Source organism: Anguilla rostrata, chromosome 10, assembly GCF_018555375.3.
Source record: "Anguilla rostrata isolate EN2019 chromosome 10, ASM1855537v3, whole genome shotgun sequence".
Lineage (NCBI taxonomy): Eukaryota > Metazoa > Chordata > Actinopteri > Anguilliformes > Anguillidae > Anguilla > Anguilla rostrata.
Window position 1 is genome coordinate 43,639,584 of NC_057942.1, and position 16,112 is coordinate 43,655,695.

The following is a 16,112-nucleotide window of genomic DNA, read 5'->3' on the forward strand; positions in this document are numbered from 1 at the left end:
AGCAAGCGTATGTCATACTGACCCCTGCAGTGGAGCCCACTCGCACACCGCGAACCAACGCTCCAGAGCACGCACACGTTTCACATGCATGTGCAGCTGTAACACAGTCAAGATGGAATTTCTGTTGGAGGACTGGACCCAGTCTTTGGATCTCTTTGGATCTCTGCGGCTGAACCCATTTTGGGGACCCGAGACGTCCTCTGTGGACTGGACTCTTTGTCTGAATCTGTTTGAACACCTGTGCAGGGATCTGTTTGTGAACGTGGATCTTCTGTTGGAAGACGCTGGTGTATGTTCAAACCTGTTTGGATCCCTCCACTCCGATGACCCCTACGTTTGGCTATTTTTATATTGAGGGTTTAAAAATTTTTTTATTTTAATTTAATGGATCTACAGTAAGAGCTAAGGACCCTGGCTGCCACCGTCTATTCAACAACAAACTGAACGAACAGAAGAGCCGGCTGCCTGTCAGCAGAACTATAAGGGGATTACAGACACGTCACCTCAAAGAATGTGACTCCTTTTCTGCTCTCCCAGCTTCGATCATTAAAGTCCATAAAAGATCGTTTTCAAATATTTCTTTTTTTGTCAAATACGTATTAGAATTTACTCTCAGCTACTCCACGAACGCGGGTTACCTTCCACTATGTAACGGCAGTTTTCTCTTTAGCATAAGGGATATCGTAATAAATGAAATATTAACACTGGATCCAGGCAGCAGTCTGTGATTGGCCATGTAGGCTACCTAACTGCTGTCACCAGTTCTGGAATAGCCTACAAATGGCGGCGGTGACGTAATGTTAGAATCTGCTGATTCCATCGGAGATATAACGTTAGAAGAACGACTGATTGACATCCGAGGATGCGTTGAAGATTCAGAACCATTTTCTTAGGTTCGCAAGATTCGTCTTGGACGTTAGATTCACGCTAAACGTTTTGCAAAACTTTTAACATGTTTTCTCCCGTTTGGTGGGCGTGTCAACAGTTCTATGTGTAATAATCATAATGTAGCTCTATGGTAACCATAGATGTAACCAGAAGTGGCCAGTGACGTATTTAAGAATGCGTGTTACATTGTCCCGCCTCATTAGTAGCTGTTATATCATCGCTATGAAAACAAAGGCCAAATAAAGTCTTTGTGCATATTGAATTGTTAATGTCAACAGCGTCTTTGGTTTTCATATTGAATGCAGCCCCGTGCAGAACAGATACTGTACCGAATACTGTGCAGACGGTGAAGCCAAAGGGCATCCATGGATCCTGCGATGGTCTGCGTCCGCGAAACAGGAAGTAGACTAGGCTAGAATCGCATAATAACTACTTACGTCAAAGTCGCCACGGTACTGACTGGCATAACATATCACAGGTATTGCACAAATGTACAAACTCCATATTTCGTCATCATAGGCTCAGCGTTACACGTGTTTGGCTCGTGAATTTTGGTGAACTGTCAGAGAGATCAGAGGTAAGAATACAAATAATATTGCATACTGTATGTTGATTAACTGATCGGTTAGCTTGCTTGATTACGCTGCTCTCAACTCGTACTACCTGACTGAATAACAGGACAATGACAGAAAAGCGAGCTTTAGTCAGATCAATATGTTACGCACCGCCTTTTGTCGAAGTTTACCGTTCAGCTGACAAATGTTGTTATATTTCGGTAGTTTTCGGCCATTTCTCTGTTCTTTCTGACTATTGTGGTTGTTGATGTCTGTCAATGAACTGTGATAGTCACGAAAAGTCATGTGCCTTTAATTGTGTTTCCACAGTTGCTATATATGTGACGCTATAAATGAAGTTTTGTCGCTGACGTGTAGTTGCCAACAGCTACTGTAGCTAGCTATGCGAGCTGTTGGACTATATTTAGGTGCTGTGGATAACTAAAGTCAAATATCTAAGTTAGGTAGGCTACGTTGTATTCTGGTGAACTACAACGGGTGTCTTCATCCAAAATGTATGTTATTGACCCAAGGTCCTTGAGTGAGAGTTTGTCTTTAGATTAATTATCTGCCACATACTTCTAATATTTAGAATAACTGTTGTTTCTGTCGGGCACTGTCGTGAGAAAATCATGCCAGATCAGAAATGTTCGTATGATTCAGTGATGAAGTCCATGTCTCATTATCCATCTGCTCTTCAAATATAAGCTTTAGCTCACTTGCATTTTATGTTAATATTTTACAATATCTCATTACGGTTGAACGTGTAATTATTCATGTGTTTATTTATTAATTTAAATATTTACTTGTTTGTGTGTTTGTCTGTCTGTTTAGTTATTTCATTTATTTTTAATAGGGTATTAAAATAATTCTATTGTGTACCATTCAATAGTTTTTTTGTGTTTATAGGTAATTGAACCTCACTTACACGTGTTTTAAGATATAATACTTGACTTGTTGTTTTATTTTCATCTCAGCTGAATGGGGTCTTTCAAACATGGAAGAGAAGCCATCATTTCTTAATTATAGTCAGAGTAATTGCATCACAACAACGAAAAAACATTGTTCATAAAGTGAAAAAGAGTAACTAATTGAGAAGACAGGGTTCAAGAGAAACACACTGAGGACCCCAGTTATACCATGTTGTTGTACAAAATTTCTTAAATGTTTTGGTTGGAGCCAAATAGTATATCAATACATGCCTCTGACTCTAGTCACGGATAACATAACATAACACTGCATAACATAATGATGAGAACAGGTCATTCAGCCCAACAATGCTCGCCATTTTCCTGACTAAAATGGCGAACATTTCTTTGACCTCAGTTCTAGGTGGTCGGCCCTCAGGAGCCTGTCCAGGATCGGGTCGGGCGTGGTCGTGGACGGCTCCGTTCGCTTGATGCTGGCGCGCTGAGCGGGTGGGGCAGGATGAGCGGGGCGGCCCTGGGCATCGAGGTCGTGGTGGTCTTCTTCCTGGCGCTGTTCCTGCTGCATCGCTATGGCGATTTCCGGCGGCAGCAGCTCATGGTGCTCTTCGGCACGCTGCTGGCCTGGTTCCTGTGCTTCCTCATCGTCTTCATCCTCCCGCTGGACGTCAGCACGGTACGTACGAACGCCCACTCCCCCCCACCCCCCCATCGCTCTCCCGACTGTGACTCTCAATGTGCGTTCTTGTCTGTTTTGCGAAGGCAGACACGGCTGGTTTGACTGACAGCTTGTTTTGTATTTGCAGACCATTTATAAGCAATGCAAGAAGGACCATGAGCAGCATGAGGTTGTGACTGCGTCCAATCAGACCATGCCCAACTCCCCCGTCTCTCTGACCGAAAGGTGGAAACGTTCTCCTAGTTTGTTACAGAGTTCCTAAATATCTTCATAATTTTATGTTTAAAGTTGGCTTTTATATGATTTTTCCTCTGGCATTTTTTTTATTGCTTTCTTTTATCTGTTTTGATCATTGTGTTTTTTTATATGCTCTTTTATCTATTCCTCAGTTTTAAGCTGTTGTTGATTTGTTATTTTTGTGTTTGCACTTTAGGCTCCTCCAATTGTATGAAGGGAGCATAATTATTATTATTATTATTATTATGACTATTATTACAAGAGCGGAACCTGGCAGGGGATATTTCTCAGTGCTTTGAGTGATGTCCTAATGATTTTGTTTGGGTTTATTGTCAGCGGGTTTATTAATGGCTCTGTTGTCTCCCTGGTAGCGTTCAGGAGTGCTACAGGCCGTGGAGCTACATTCCTGAAGGAATAATGCCCGTGTTCTGGAGGGTTGTGTACTGGACCTCACAGTGTCTGACCTGGTATGTTACACCTCTGTGGTTGTGTACTGGACCTCACAGTGTCTGACCTGGTATGTTACACCTCTATGGTTGTGTACTGGACCTCACAGTGTCTGACCTGGTATGTTACACCTCTATGGTTGTGTACTGGACCTCACAGTGTCTGACCTGGTATGTTACACCTCTATGGTTGTGTACTGGACCTCGCAGTGTATGTTACACCTGTACCCCCTCTGGTTCAGCAATTACTGTTAGAATGTTCTAGAAATCTGGTTCCTCTGGAATTTGAGAGAAACCTCTTATGTAAAATTGTTCATCATCTTATGGAAATATGTGAAAAATGTTTAAACTGGTTATTAAATATTTATAAGCACACCTGTCCGTGCACCTTGATCTGACCTCAGTGCAAGCACACGATGTACTTTATTTGAACGGTTTGGCAGATTCCCTTCATTCCTGCAGAGTGAAACATGACTTCACTCTGTGTGGGGGCGTGGCAGTCCTTCGTTTTGTCACACCGGTCATACTGTGCGATCGAATATGTGCTCAGTCTCTTCGTATAATGGTATACTGCTGTGTGCTTTACCTCTGAAGGTGGGTGCATGGCAGTAACATGGCAGTGCCTCTGAACGTGGGTGCATGGCAGTAACATGGCAGTGCCTCTGAACGTGGGTGCATGGCAGAAACATGGCAGCACCTCTGAACGTGGGTGCATGGCAGTAACATGGCAGTGCATCTGAATGTGGGTGCATGGCAGTACCATGGCAGTGCCTCTGAACGTGGGTGCATGGCAGTAACATGGCAGTGCCTCTGAACGTGGGTGCATGGCAGTAACATGGCAGTGCCTCTGAACGTGGGTGCATGGCAGTAACATGGCAGTGCCTCTGAACGTGGGTGCATGGCAGTAACATGGCAGTGCCTCTGAACGTGGGTGCATGGCAGTGACATGGCAGTACCTCTGAACGTGGGTGCATGGCTGTGGCTGTGGTGGTTGATAGTGTATGGGCGTTTTATGCAGAGCTAATGTGGGTGCATGGCTGTGACTGTGGTAGTTGATAGTGTACGGGCGTTTCATGCAGAGCTAATGTGGGTGCATGGCTGTGACTGTGGTGGTTGATAGTGTATAGGCGTTTTATGCAGAGCTAACGTGGGTGCCTGGCTGTGGCTGTGGTGGTTGATAGTGTACGGGCGTTTCATGCAGAGCTAATGTGGGTGCATGGCTGTGGCTGTGGTGGTTGGTAGTGTACGGGCGTTTCATGCAGAGCTAACGTGGGTGCATGGCAGTAACATGGCAGTGCCTCTGAACGTTGGTGCATGGCTGTGACTGTGGTGGTTGATGATGTATGGGCGTTTCATGCAGAGCTAATGTGGGTGCATGGCAGTAACATGGCAGTGCCTCTGAACGTTGGTGCATGGCTGTGACTGTGGTGGTTGATGATGTACGGGCGTTTCATGCAGAGCTAACGTGGATGCATGGCTGTGACTGGTGGTTGATGATGTATGGGCGTTTCATGCAGAGCTAATGTGGGTGCATGGCAGTAACATGGCAGTGCCTCTGAACGTTGGTGCATGGCTGTGACTGTGGTGGTTGATGATGTACGGGCGTTTCATGCAGAGCTAATGTGGGTGCATGGCTGTGACTGTGGTGGTTGATGATGTACGGGCGTTTCATGCAGAGCTAACGTGGATGCATGGCTGTGACTGGTGGTTGATGATGTATGGGCGTTTCATGCAGAGCTGTCTCCCTCCCTGCTGTGTGCTCAGGCTGCTCCTGCCCTTCATGCAGTCGTACGCTCGCTCCGGCGCGTTCTCCATCACGGGGAAGATCAAGACGGCCCTCATCGAGAACGCCATCTACTACGGCACCTACCTGCTGGTCTTCGGGTCCCTGCTCATCTACGTGGCCGTGCACCCGAAGTGGCGTTTGTCCTGGTGCGTGTCCGTTTCCTCCCAAACCTCCTTCTCCAGCCCCGGCAGCGTGTCCTCCTTGACTCCTCCCCCTTGACTCCTCCCCCTCGTCTCCCCCTGTTCGCGCCGGCAGGTACGAGCTGCAGACCATCGGCATCACGGCGGCCAACACCTGGGGCCTGTTCCTGCTGGTGCTGTTGCTAGGCTACGGCCTGGTGGAGATCCCGCGCTCGTACTGGAACTCCGCCCGCCCCGGCTACCTGCTGGGCAAGACCTACTTCAAGGCCGCCAAGCTGATGACCGAGAAGGCGGACGCGGAGGAGAACCTGGAGGACACCATGGAGGTGCTGGGAGTGGGGGAGGGGGGGGGGGTTGGAGGGGGGCCCGGGGGGGCAGGGATGGGATGGGAAGACTGATTTTCTCACCTGTGATTGTGGGTGAAGTGCTCCAACGTTCTGTTTTACTCTCCTTCTTCTCCCTTCTGACAGGAAGTGAGAAAACTCAGCGAGTCCATCAAGTACAACAACCCTCTGAGGAAGTGCGTTGATACAATTCTGAGAAAGGTGGGCATTGTGAATCCATATCGAATCTTGAAAATGATAGCTACAGAGATTTTTTAAAATTTCAAATCTCTGGTCTTTAACCGCAGTGTCCGGTGGACTACCAGGAGAAGATGGGGAGGAATATGGACGATTACGAGGACTACGACGAACGGCGGAGCACTTACCCCAGCGAGAAGAGCTTCGCCAAGCTCCATAAACAGGTCAGAGGGAGGGATTTCACATATAATGGGCTGGGATGTGGCAAAAGCATTATGCTTTATAGAACTATTTTCTGTAGTATCTTTGAAAGTGCTATAAACCTTTGTCCTTAACTTCGAGTTACAAGCAAATGCAAGCATTGCACTTCTTATTCACGATCTCAGTTTGGCTAGAGATAGAGATAGAGAGTGCCAGATTTGTTCAGCGGTAAGTGTGGGTGTCTGGGTCAGGTGATCTATGCGGTGCAGCGGCACAACCGGACGCAGGTGCAGTGGCGGATCCTGCTGGAGCAGGCCTTCCACCTGGAGGACGTGGCCCGCAACGAGACCAGCCCCTCCCGCCTGTTTGTGCGCAGTTTCCCCCCCCCGGAGCAGCGCGGCTGGGTCAGCAGGGTGCTCTACCCCCCCACCGTGGGTGAGTGGGCGGGTTATTTTTTCAGATGAAATAAAAGGAGGACTGTTGATTTATAAATATTAAATTACTTCCATGTATTATTAAAGTAGCCTGTGGGGTACGGAGCTGCTCAGCAGTGCCCATAATGCACTGCTCTTACCCTGAGCTTGAGCAGAGGGAGGGAAAGGAAACGTGTTGAATAAAACTCTTATATTTTATGTTAGTCACACACTGCTGTTGTGGCTGTATATGTAGGCACTTGTGTGTTTTCCTCTGTGCGTGTGTGTGTCTGTGTGTGTGTGCGTGTGTGTGTGTGCCTTGTGTGTGTTTCTATCTAACCCTGAAGGCCTGAGGCCCTCTTGGACGTGTGAGTAACTGGTCTGTCTCTTTTCCCAGAGTGGTACTGGGAGTGTCTCCTGAGGCAGTGGTTCTACCGGGCCCTGGCGGTGGTTCTGAGCCTGTTCTCTGTGGCGGTGGTGTGGTCCGAGTGCACCTTCTTCAGCACCCGGCCCGTCCTCTCCCTCTTCGCCGTCTTCATCCAGCTGGCCGAGAGAGACTACAACTACCTGTACATCGAGGTGAGAGACTACAACTACCTGTACATAGAGGTGAGGGACTACAACTACCTGTACATAGAGCTGAGGGACTACAACTACCTGTACATAGAGGTGAGGGACTACAACTACCTGTACGTAGAGCTAAGGGACTACAACTACCTGTACGTAGAGGTGAGGGACTACAACTACCTGTACGTAGAGCTAAGGGACTACAACTACCTGTACGTAGAGGTGAGGGACTACAACTACCTGTACGTAGAGCTAAGGGACTACAACTACCTGTACGTAGAGGTGAGGGACTACAACTACCTGTACATAGAGCTGAGGGACTACAACTACCTGTACATCGAGGTGAGGGACTACAACTACCAAACCTTTAAAGAGCCAAAAGCAGCGATATTATTTGTGCTCTGGTTCGATGTCTGTACAGTATGTAGAAGCAAGGTTACCTGTGAACACAGAACACACCTGAGATGGTGTCTGTATAAAGAACTGAGACTGCCTGCTGGAGCAGGTAACTGATTGACAGAGCATGTGTTTTACTGTGTGTGCAGTAGATGTAACAGGCAACACCTTCAGGAGGAACTGCATTGCACAATCAGATGTCATGTCTACTGAAGCTAGCATGTATGTGCACCACAGTACAGTAGAGCTGAGAGAAAACCTTTCTGTTGTTATGACAGGAGAGGCCATTTTGTATTTCAGTAAGGCCAGGGGGAGAGGGCCCCCCCCACCTTTACGCTTCCCTGTCTGTCTCATGGGTCTTTATTGATTCCTGGTTGGTTGCCTTGCAACTTTGATCCCTGGTCCGTGTATTTGTGTTTACGTTGCGTAATTCGTTCATGGATAAGAGCATCTGTCAAATGCCTGTGATGTGATGTAAAAATGTGTCGGGTGCCGTTTTCGTTCACTAGATGGCGTGCTTCGTCACCATCTTCTTCCTCTGCACCTGCGTGTACTCCACCGTGTTCCGCATCCGAGTCTTCAACTACTACTACCTGGCCCCCCACCACCAGACCGACGCCTACAGCCTGCAGTTCAGCGGCATGTATGTGAGCAGCAGTGTGTTCGGGGGAGGGGGGGTGATCATGTATGTGAACAGCAATCAGACGTTGCTGCTGATTGGCTGTCTTATCAGCACCCAATAGATATCAATGGTGATTTTTTTTTCTTCCTTGAAGGCATGAACTGACTTCAGATCAGTCTCCCCCAGTTTCACATGCTGGGCGGTGTCACGGTTAGGGGTGGGTGAACTGACCTGGGGTCAGTTTTTGGGGACTTACGAGGTGCGCTGTCGACCCGCAGGTTGTTCTGCCGCCTGACTCCGCCCCTCTGCCTGAACTTCCTGGGTCTCATCCACATGGATTCGGCCATTTCGCACCAGGACAAGGAGCAGACTGCGTACACCTCTGTGAGTTCAGAGAGCCCCAAAACACTTCCCCCTCCGCGTCCCGGGACACCTGCTCCGCTTGGCAGCATCGTCACCATGGAAATCCTGTCTAAAAACAAACCTCTTCCTATTTTTCTGTCTGCAGAACTCCTCTGTAACCATACTCAAAATTATTAGCGGTACCCAGACAATTTTCATGTAACAATAACACAGTGTTGGAGTGTGATATTGCTAACAAGGCATTGTGCCTGCATGGTGACAGGGGCTCATACAGAATGATGAAGTTATTTAATCAAGCCTGATTATATTAACCTCGGGTCTCCCCGCCAGATCATGGGATCCATGAAGGTTCTGTCTTTCATCGCTGACGGCTTCTACATTTACTACCCCATGCTGATCCTCCTGCTGTGCATCGCCACCTACTTCAGGTGAGTCCCCCCTGTCCTGACCCGGGGTCTCCCTCCCACTTAAAACACAGGTGACTCAGGTGCAGTTCCGTTTGGTTTTGTCTGAAATCCAGCTGAAAAGCCCCTGCGGGGTTTTTTTTTCTGTCAGTGTTGGTGTGACGCTCCGCTCTCTCATCCTGATCCTACCCCCCATCCCAAACCCCGCCCCCCCCACAGCCTCGGGACCCGCTGTCTCAACCTGTTGGGGTTCCAGCAGTTTGTGGGTGACAACGAGATGACCTCCGACCTCATCGACGAGGGCAAGGAGCTGATCCGCCGAGGTAGGCCTTGTGGCCTTTTTCGTTACTCAGCACAACTACAGACAACCTCTGTTTCATTTTACACTTTCATTTAAATAAAAAAACAAATCATAATGTAAATCATAATGAATTTTGAGGCTCCACTGCTTTGGTGTTAGAAAGCTGTGCGGTGCCCCTGATGTACAGCAGTGTTATGGTGGTACAGGACGTGCTGGATATTGGGGGTAATGATGTAATGCATGAACGTGCACTGGCAGGTCTTGCTGCGATTCAGGGGTGTCAAACTGAACCCCAAGGGGGCCGCAGGGTCCGTGGGCTTTTGTGGTTTCCTTTCGATCAGCTGCCAATTAAAGCCTTGAGAACAAGGTGTGTTTGCCAGTCAAAAAAAGACTCGTGGCGAGAACACGCCAAAAAACAGCAGACACTGCGGCCCCCCAGGACTGGAGTTTGACACCTGGGCTGTAATGTGTTGATGGTAGTGCTGATATCACATGCTCTACACCAGCGGTCTCCAGCCCTGCTCCTGGAGATCTACTATCCTAGGTTTTCATTTCAACCCTAACAAACACACCTCATTCAACAGCTAGAGCAGATCTGCCATCCTGTAGGTTTTCACTCCAACCCTAATAAAGCACACCTCATTCAACAGCTAGAGCAGGGCTGCCCAACCCTGTTCCTGGAAATCTACTGTCCTGTAGGTTTTTACTCCAACCCTAACAAAACACCAAATTCAACAGCTAGAGCAGGGCCGCCCAACCCTGTTCCTGGAACAGGTCTTCAGAAACAGGGTTGGTAATCACTTGTATTCATTATTCTGTTTAGATTCCGGATTTACCAGTAGATTAAAGTCAAAGGAGAAGGAAATTGATGCTAAGTCTTCCGGATTTTGATTTCCGTGCAGAGAAAAGAAAAAAGCAGAGGGTGGAAGATGGAGAGAATCGCAGAAGAGTGAGTCCTTTGTTTAAAATCTATTTTTTTACCACTTATTTCTGTGCTTTATTTCCATCCCGCAAACCTAATTTACACAGTCACTGTCCCCCCAAGCTACAGACCGGTTCACTTTAGGGACAAATGCTTGTGGCAACGGCCAATTCTAGAATTCTTTCCTGCATGACGTAAATAAATGCAGCTTTTAAAAACCATGTTTTTTTTGTTGTCGCAGGGAGTGGTCTTAAAGAGAAACCAGGAAGTCCAAATCTTCCCAGAAATGTTGGGAGTTTTATTTTTGTTTTCTGAGGTTATTAAGCCCGGGTGCCAGCTGACATACGTGTCGTTAAAAAAATAAACAAAACATCAATAACAAAAGGCCATTCACAAGCGCTCACAGGTTCTCCATAGCACAAAGCCTCCAGGTAAACCGTGCGATGGGCAGGTGAACAGGTGTGACGTTCTGCCCCCAAACAGAGGCCCCGGCCTCTTCTGCCTGCTCTGAGCATTCCAAGCTATCCAGCTAGCTCTTCTATTTCTTATTTTTCTAAAAAAAAAGGTCATGTCATATTCAATTAAATCCTGTTATATTGTGTAATATAATACACTGTATTATTAATATTAGCGATATAACATGCTGACTAATGACCTCTAGTCAGGTCCGTTTAATTTTAGATGAATGGCAGGGAAGGGAAGACAGGGGGCGCTAGAGTGCCTGTGTAGGAGGGAGTGTAGTTCGACTTCATCACGTCTGTGTTCTCACCGCTGTCCAGCAGTGAATCCAAAGCACTGCAGACTAGAATCCAAATGCATGCTGGTTAGGCTAGTGGGGAGGGTTGCTCTTTAAAGAGCATGCATGCTCAGTCAGCCTTGCCTGTATGAATGAGGGTTATTCAATTAATAAATAAATATATTAGAAAGTAATAAATGAATTAATAAAAAAAGTTCAATGAGTGTTTTTTTGTGTTTGCGTGTGTGTGTGTGTGTGTGTCTGTGTGTGTGTGTGTGCGTGTGCGACTGTGCATGCTTGTGTGTGTGTGTGTGCGTGTGTGTGCGTGTGCGTGTGTGTGTGTGTGTGTGTGTGTGTGTGTGTGTGTGTGTGTGTGTGTGTACGTGTGCATGTGCATGCTTGTGTGTGATGTCCATGCTCCAGGACTGGCGGGAGCGCTATGGGAATCATCGGGAGGACTATCCCACACGGAACCGGAACACCTACTCAGAGCTGACGGAGTCCGGAGAGCCGGAGGCAGCCGGAGCAAACAGACGTGAGTGATGTTCCTGCTCTGGAGCTCAGGGGAAGAGCAGCGTTCAGGCTGCTTCTCATTCTCAATACTAGACGTGTGTTTGTGTGTTTGTGTGTCCGTAAAAATCTAATAACTTTGAAAGCGATCTTCAAATTAACAAGAGACATCAATATTGCTTTTCCACAGAAGGAAAGTTCTCCCGCCCCAGCGCTCGGCCGGAGAGGGACCGGACGGAGAGGGACTGGACGGAGAGGGACCGGATGGAGCTCCTGCACGATGTGGAGCCACTGGATTTCAGCGGAGACGCCGTCCTGGAAGAGCCCCTGGAGCCCGAAGGTGGAAGGTGTGGTTGAGGTCCCCCTCAAATTCTCTCTCAAATTCTGCGTTCATTTTTATTCTCTCCTCCTTTGCCCTCTTCTTGTCTTCTCTCCCTGTCTATCCCTGTGCTCTCCTGTTATACCACTTGCAAACATCTCTCGCACAGGCGCACACTCAATCATAATTCTGTCCATGTCTGTAATGTTAAATGCATGTCGTTTATCCCATCATAAAGCGAACAGACCTCTCTTCCTGTTCCCTGTTCCCCATCAGACACACAGGTGGGCGGTACCTGTCCATGACCTCGTCCCACAGCCGAATCTTCGACGACGTCTGAGCGAGGGATTGGGCAAGGAGAAGGAGAGGGAGAGAGAAAAGAGGGGGTGTTTACGGTGCCCCCAGCAGTCCTGTGGGGAGCGCAGTGAAGTGTTCAGTGTTAATTCAGTTCTTACAGAGTTCGTATAAACCCACCCTGGCCATAGTGGCCTCATATACACTCTGTAAGTGGTGTTATAACCCTGGACATTTTCCAGTGAAGACTCTGGTCAGGAGAGTGAGGCTCTCTGGCCTCTGTGAATGCAGCACATGACCTCTCTTGTACGTGAGTGAGATGCACTTTTTACACGCGGACTCCATTTTAAACAAGTTTCCTCCGGGAGCGTTGAATATCACAAATTCTGCCACTTCATCGGGTTCAAATCCGGAAACGTGCTCGTCGTTTTTGTTCTTGTTATTTCGGTCATGAGGGACGTCTGTATCTGAAGTATTTATTTATTTGAAGGGAAAGAAAAGAGTGAGTGTTTATGATCCCCTCATCAATCCTGCAGGGATGACTCAGGCCAGAGGAGTGAGGCTCTTTGGTCTGTGAATGTAGTGCATTACCTCTCTTATACACCGTTAGGGTGCACTTTCTTCCCTTAGACTTGATCTTAAACAAGTTTCCTATGGGAGCAGTGCATATTACACGTTCATCATCGGGTTCAAGTCCCAAAACACGTTTGTACTTTTGTTCTTCTATTGGAGGGTCATCTGCATCTGTATTTTTCCGCCGGCAGGACCTGGAGTTGAGTAGCAGTGGAGCAGGTTATTCACCAATCAACTATGAATCTTTTTTGTAAATATAACGATATTGTGAATTTATTTTAAAAAAGGGATTCTTCCTTTGTGTTTTAGTGAGGCTGTCTTCCAGTCTCTGTTTGGCTTGGTGTGATTCCTGGTAGTGTATAATGAGCATGAGTATAGTGAAGCCCTTCTGGGGGTTCTTTGCTTTGCTGTTGAGGCGCGGACCCAGTTGCTGCTGGTGTTCTGCAGACCTAACAGGGCAAAGCGCGGGTCGTTCCATGACCTTTTGACCTTCGGATTCATGTCTCTTCCTCGGCCCCTTTCTCCTCGTTTTGTTTTGGCTGGCATACACAACATTTGCTTTTATAATGGTTTGAGTCAATAACTGACAGCGTTCGCCTCAGTTCACCCTGATGATGAAGGCACGTGTCATGTGACATTACACAGCTCAGCAAGTCTTGCTTCAGCCGAGCCTGGGCCTGCTGGGTTCCGTTAGGAGTCCGGAAGGTGCCTTGGTCTGAAAATGTTTGGAGACTGAATAGATCATGGGTGACATATTTCTGTGTGAAAGTCAGACATTTCTATCTGATGCATGTCACTGAAATTGTGTGGTCTACTTTTAATGTGAAATTGGTGACAATTTAAGTTTTATTTGTTCAGTGAAATTCAAAATTAAAAGTTAAATTGAGGGAGAAACTGGCTAACGCTTTCTGATGACAGTGGAGTGGCAGCTAACTGCAGGTCATCCATTCTCAGTGTGCTTTTTTAAAATTGACGATCTGTTATTTTTCAGCTGAAAATCTCACCCAAGATGGTTTAAAATGTTCACCCTATTTATGCTGTAACCCATTTGTGTGGCTTCTTCTTTCATTGGAACATTAACTGGTGTTTGGTACCTTTCTCGAAGGCATAGGTGAGAGAACTTTACCTCGAGGTTATATCCAGGTACCTCACTGTTGCGTCGTACTGTATTTCTTTCTTATGAGAATGTCATCTTCAGTACAAACCCTCCACTTGGACCACGTTTCCATACAATATATCCTTTTATGAACTGCACCACAGTCATAACACTGTTTTGAAATGCTTTGTCATTCTGTGTTCGTGTAATTGTTTGCTGATATTGCATTGGCATATAAAGATTTAAAGTCTACTCTTGGTACATATACCGCATCATGGTGGACCCCCCACCCCTCCCATCCACTGAGGTCAGCTCCATAAACCCACAATATCACAATTACATTTTGAGGATGGACTGAGATTTTTATTTGATCAGCCGAAATGGAAGATTGCAAGTCATATGCACAAAATTCACACGTATATTTCCAAATTGACACAATAGTGGTAAATGGAATGAATGTTGAAGATGCACCTGCTTTTTTTAATCATGAATCTATTTTAATATACAGAACATAAAGGATATTTTAAATACTTCAGGGAAATTCACTTTTTGGGTTGAGTACCTTTTGGATTTTCAGTACCTCAGCAGAAGAAGTGTGATGTGTCTAAGTAGTCATCAGTTCAGTCCCTCTCCCTGTACTCACAAGTGAAGGAAAGAGGTTTTGCACAGATTGTTTTGGTTTTCTTTATGTGACGTGTACTTTTGATGAAATGTGTGAAACTGCCCCTTTGACAGTTTACCGTGAATGCCATATCACTGCATCTGCACTGTGACCACAGATTAAAGCAAAATATTAACAGAAGCCGAAGACTTTGTGTTTGTGAAGATTATTTAGTTTTCTTGGGAGACGTTGAACTCTGATGTTGGAATACTGACCACCGGCCTGGCTATGATTATTGGTGAAACTGTGTGAGAACGTGAACAGAAGTGTTTCTGACCTCCAAAATAAAAACAACTTCTATTTTAAATGGCTTTTCTGGCTGATGAGTGAGAGAGTGAGAGTGAGAGACGGGCACTCACTGAGCCCCTCTGAGTACCTGCTTATCATATTCCTTAGATTACCCCCAACTAAGTTATATCTCCAAAGGGGGGGGGGAGGCGGGGACTTCCTGTCCTGCTTTCATGGGCCAGCCTCTCTGGGGTAATGGCATTGAGGAGAGGGGGCCCGGTGAGCTCATGAGCAAACTTGAGAATTATTCACTCAACATCGCAAAGGATTCACTCAACATCGCAAAGCGCTGGTTCTTCAGCTGAGGAGCAGCTCATGAGGACTGGTGCCTGCTTGCTTTAGGACAGCAGGTCGTCAAAACCTCTCGTTGGAAATTAGATTTGAAGAGGAGTTAATTGTACCTCATTATTTTGGGACTCGTCAGAGTGTTTGTCATTACTGATCAATTTACTAAGACAGGTAATCAAGCAGACACTGCCAGATGAAGATAATGCCGTGATGAAGTGTGACAAACATTTACCCTTTGAACACTATTTCACAAAGTGCACCACTTTAAGGTCCTTGTTAATTGAGATTTTTAGTTTTTCCCCCATTAGCTTCCTACTTCCTGTTTGTGTGAGCGTATGCAGGTAGTGTCTTCTGGGCATCACTGGACTGTAGTGTTAGCACAGCCCTCATTTCATTGGTCTGTGTAACAAAGTTTGCACTTAAAAGTAGATATTTTTTTTGTTGTTGTAACATTTAATGTCCATCTGTCTTGTTGGCCACCAATAATTCAATACAGGTGGACTGGTGCTCACATGATTAATTTATCTTCGGGATTATGATAGGGCTAATTGAGAAATCTTTGGATAATTAAGGTGCTTGTTAGAAGAGTTTGTCAGACTAAACTCTGGGGTCACAAAGCTGGTTAATTTTGAAAACCAAAGGATTATAAATCACCAAATCTGAAATAAACAATTTGCAGAAAAGCAATCTAAATTCACAGGTAATCTTAGTAGAGACTACACATTACTTGGGCATTTTGCATCAAACTTACTCAGGTTATTTAGGAAAGAAAAAAAAAAAAAAAAAAGGTAGGGAAAAGCCTTGACACCTAACTGCCAGAACCTAGATGCAAAAATGACCCCATTTTGTCTGTGCAGCTGATAGTAAACAAGCCCACCATCAGATTCACCTGGGAACATTCCAATCAATTGTTCAATTTGGTCAATTTGCCTGAAAGACCACACACACTAACCTAACAGTAAGCTAATGAGTAAGTGTCAG

General features: G+C 46.3%; 1 protein-coding gene across 6 annotated transcripts; it reads left to right on the forward strand.

Annotated features, from left to right (window-relative positions):
• The first annotated feature begins 842 nt into the window (after positions 1–842).
• On the forward strand, positions 843–14,862 carry lmbrd2a (LMBR1 domain containing 2a). 6 transcript variants are annotated; one of them, XM_064297338.1, is made up of 18 exons: positions 843–893; positions 2,769–3,044; positions 3,175–3,272; positions 3,656–3,751; positions 5,495–5,662; positions 5,772–5,982; positions 6,127–6,201; positions 6,288–6,401; positions 6,630–6,813; positions 7,189–7,400; positions 8,264–8,397; positions 8,655–8,760; positions 9,070–9,167; positions 9,363–9,466; positions 10,347–10,393; positions 11,526–11,637; positions 11,803–11,959; positions 12,208–14,862. In XM_064297338.1, the coding sequence occupies exons 2-18, from the start codon at positions 2,871–2,873 to the stop codon at positions 12,269–12,271; spliced, it is 2,154 nt and encodes a 717-aa protein (XP_064153408.1). In that variant the 5' UTR covers positions 843–893; positions 2,769–2,870; the 3' UTR covers positions 12,272–14,862. The 6 variants fall into 6 exon arrangements, with proteins under 6 accessions (XP_064153408.1, XP_064153406.1, XP_064153409.1 ...); XM_064297336.1 differs by lacking the exon at positions 843–893 and adding an exon at positions 1,111–1,465; XM_064297339.1 differs by lacking the exon at positions 843–893 and adding an exon at positions 1,111–1,465 and having other exon boundaries at positions 7,189–7,370.
• The last annotated feature ends 1,250 nt before the right edge of the window (positions 14,863–16,112 follow it).

Excerpts from the sequence above, each read along its gene's own strand:
- lmbrd2a (XM_064297338.1), top strand. The coding sequence starts at position 2,871 with ATGAGCGGGGCGGCCCTGGGCATCGAGGTCGTGGTGGTCTTCTTCCTG. Across the intron at positions 8,398-8,654 it reads AGCCTGCAGTTCAGCGGCAT|GTTGTTCTGCCGCCTGACTC; the intron begins GTATGTGAGCAG and ends GTCGACCCGCAG. Across the intron at positions 10,394-11,525 it reads ATGGAGAGAATCGCAGAAGA|GACTGGCGGGAGCGCTATGG; the intron begins GTGAGTCCTTTG and ends TCCATGCTCCAG.